General features: G+C 39.5%; 2 protein-coding genes across 2 annotated transcripts; both read left to right on the top strand.

The window, feature by feature from the left end:
* Positions 1-756: 756 nt before the first annotated feature.
* Positions 757-2,156, top strand: LOC130461603 (uncharacterized). The gene is made up of 5 exons (XM_056829757.1): positions 757-818; positions 876-1,117; positions 1,160-1,300; positions 1,350-1,981; positions 2,025-2,156. The coding sequence occupies exons 1-5, from the start codon at positions 757-759 to the stop codon at positions 2,154-2,156; spliced, it is 1,209 nt and encodes a 402-aa protein (XP_056685735.1).
* Positions 2,157-2,696: 540 nt separating this feature from the next.
* On the top strand, positions 2,697-3,179 carry LOC110790698 (uncharacterized). Its single transcript, XM_021995476.2, has one exon. It carries the CDS (start codon positions 2,697-2,699, stop codon positions 3,177-3,179), a length of 483 nt encoding a protein of 160 aa, XP_021851168.2.
* Positions 3,180-3,498: the final 319 nt, after the last annotated feature.

The raw sequence follows: 3,498 nt of genomic DNA, 5'->3' as shown, positions 1-3,498 counted from the left end.
CTGGTGTTTTACTAGCAATTCTAGCTATCACTCTGGTGGTAGAATTGTTGTAGCTTGGAAGGCTGGATGCTTCACAGTTAATATTGTTGTTGCATCTAGTCAGTTTGTTCACTGTCATGTTACTCCTCTAAGTGGTAGGAAAGCTTTTTATTGCACTTTTGTTTATGCTTTTAATGATGCTGGTATGAGACAAGAACTATGGAGGGATTTTTTGTTGCTTAATACTCAAGACCCTTGGATTGTGTGTGGGATCTCAACTGTGTTATGGCTTTAGATGAGAGAATTGGAGCCCCTGTAAGACATAATGATATTGTGGATGTGAGCAATTGTATGCATGCTTGTGGTATGGAAGACATTAAATGTGTGGGTAATCTATTTACCTGGAACAACAAGCAACAAGGTAATAACAGGGTTTTTTCAAAAATTGATAGATTTATGGCTAATCATGCTTGGCAATCTTGTTTTCTAGTTGCTGAAGCGTGTTTTATGCCAGAAGGTCATTTTGATCATTCTCCTGGGCTTCTTTCTGTGTACCCCAGAGATGATGGAGGGAAGAAACCCTTTAAATACTTTACTATGTGGAAGTCTTCAACTGTGTTTTCAGACACTGTTCAGCAGGCTTGGAACACACAGATAGTTGGGACTAAAATGTTCATCTTGCTTAATAAGCTGAAAAGGAGTGAAACAGGCTCTTAAGGAGTTGAATAAAGTAGGTTTATTGATATCCATGCGGCGGATTTAAGAGCTTATCGGAATATGGTGAATGCACAAAGTGTAATGCATAATAATCCTACTGATCAAGGTGTTGCAGATGCAGAGTTGACTGCAATTTAAGAATATAAGGAGAAACATAAAGCTTATCTGGCGTTTCTCAGTGAGAAAGCAAGATTGTCCTGGCTTAAAGATGGGGATGAAAATACTTCCCTTTTTCATCAGAGTATCAAGAACAAGAAGATGCAGAACCAAGTTTATAGCATCTATGATATGAAAGCAGAATGGAAAGATACAGGTGATGGGGTGTCTCAAGCTTTCCTGGATTATTATAAAGTGCTACTAGGTAGTACTTCTGATAATAGAACACCAGTAAACAGGGAGGTGGTTCAGCAGGGACCAGTTTGTATGGATTATCATAAAGCTATTCTCAGTGCTCCCTAAATAGCAGAAGAAGTTAAGAAGGCTGTTTTCTCTATTCTAGGTATTAAAGCTCCTGGTCCAGATGGCTTTCGTTCTTATTTTTATAAAGATGCTTGGCATATTGTTGGGGATGAAGTCATTGTAGCAAGGCAAAATTTTGAAAGAGGTGAACCACACTGTGATTACTCTCATTTCTAAGACTAAATGTCCAAAAGATGTGAGTGAGTTGAGGCCAATCTCTTGCTGCAATACCATTTATAAGTGCATAACAAAAGTCTTGTGTGGGAGATTAAGACAAGTTCTTCCTGATCTTATTTTGGAGAATCAAGGAGGCTTTGTTCATGGAAGGTACATAGTGCATAATATTATGGTTGTTCAAGACTTAGTCAGGCATTATGGGAGGAAAGGGGTTAAGCCTAGTTGCCTTATGAAGATTGATCTTCAAAAATCCTATGATACTGTTGATTGGCAATTCTTACAAGAGATGCTGGAATTGTTGGATTTCCCTAAGCAATTTGTAGACATGGTCATGCAATGTGTTTCTACTCCCATGTTCTCCCTGATGCTGAATGGTTCTATGCATGGCTTCTTTAAATCCCAGAGAGGTTTGAGGCAAGGAGATCCTATCGCTCCTCTGTTGTTTGTCATCTGCATGGAATATCTGTCTAGAATCCTGAATAGAGTGAGTGCTATGCCTCAGTTTCAGTTTCACCCAAGATGTAAGGGGATTGGTCTTACCCATTTATGTTTTGTTGATGATCTGATCATCTGTAGCAGGGGTGATTATCAGTCTATCTATCTATTGCTCCAAGCTTTCAAACTGTTTTCTAATTCATCTGGCTTAAAGGCAAATCAACAAAAAATCTTCTATATATTGGCATGGTATGCAGGAAGCTGATATTCAGAGGGTAGTGGATGTTTCTGGATTTTCTAGACGTATGCTGCCTTTTAAATACTTGGGAGTTCCTATCTGCTCTAAGAAGATTCTGTGGCTCAATGTGCTCATCTGGTGGACAAAATGATAACCAGGATCAAAGTTTGGAGTTCTAGGAACTTATCCTACACAGCGAGAATGCAGCTTGTTAATTCAGTGTTGTTAAGTTTGCATATGTATTGGGCTCAGATATATGTGCTTCCAAAAAGTGTTCTACGGGATATAGTGAAGATATGTAGAGCCTTCCTATGGAGTGGTCATGCTTTCAGTCATAAACCAAGCAACATTGCTTGGGATAAGGTCTGTAGTAACAAGCAAAATGGAGGTCTGGGGTTTAGAGATGTTCATATATGGAATATTGCCTTTATGGGAAAATATGTATGGGCTTTAGTCAAGAAGCAGGATAATGTCTGGATCGGGTGGATCAACTCAGTTTACTTAAAGGATGGGGATTGGTGGGAGTATCAGCCTGGCTCTTCTGCCAGCTGGTACTGGAAACAAGTTTGTAATACAAAGGAGGAGCTAAAACAGTTTTTTACTCTTGCAGAGTTTGAGAACATGCCTCAGTATTCAGTAAAACAAGTGTAAGAAATTAGTTGGGAATAAGCCAAGGGTGCATTGGGATAAAATGGTGTGGAATAGACTGAATGATCCTAAGCATAGATTCATTTGCTGGTTAGCTGTTCAATCCAGACTTCAGACTACAGAAAAACTATCAAAGATAGGCATTAGTCAATCTGCTAATTGCTTGATTTGTGGGCTGGATGATGAGACTCATCAACACTTATTCTTTCAGTGCCAGTATTGTAGGCAAGTTATTATAGCAGTTCATCAGTGGGTTGGCTTCTCTATTAATGGCACTTTGGTTCAGTTACTCAGGAAAGCTGGACAAAGTAGAGCTTCTAGGTTCAGGAAGCAAGTATATTTTGCAGCTATTGGTGCTGCTGTCTATCTGATCTGGAAATGTAGAAACACTAGTTTTTGGGATAGTACCATTCCCGCTGTCAGTTATAGTGTGAAGACTTTGAAGCAGATGGTTAAGAGCATAATTCCAGTAGTTTTGCGAAAACATGTAAGCAAGAGGGATAGTGACTGGTTTACAATTTTGTAATAGCCTTTCAGGCATCCTGGCTGTTTTTTAGAGCTTGTTCTAGCTTTGTTTTCTGCTGATTCCAAGGGCATAGAGTCCAACCTAGTTGGTTTGTATGGCTTGGATTTGGCTTAAGTTGTAATTGTTGATTCAATTAATATTATTACTCTCTTGCTTAGCAAAAAAAAAAACTCTCTGCCAAGTCTACTACTTCAGGGACCCTCGCTGGAATAGCGGTAGGAGTTGTCACATCCGACGAACTTATCTTCCTCTTATTCCGAAAGGTGGGCCGTTTCGTTGTAGGATTCTCGAATGGAGGACCCGACCGTTTGGTGTAGGT

This window comes from Spinacia oleracea, chromosome 5 (genome assembly GCF_020520425.1).
Source record: "Spinacia oleracea cultivar Varoflay chromosome 5, BTI_SOV_V1, whole genome shotgun sequence".
Classification (NCBI taxonomy): Eukaryota; Viridiplantae; Streptophyta; class Magnoliopsida; order Caryophyllales; family Amaranthaceae; genus Spinacia; species Spinacia oleracea.
This window is presented reverse-complemented; position numbering and strand designations above follow the sequence as displayed.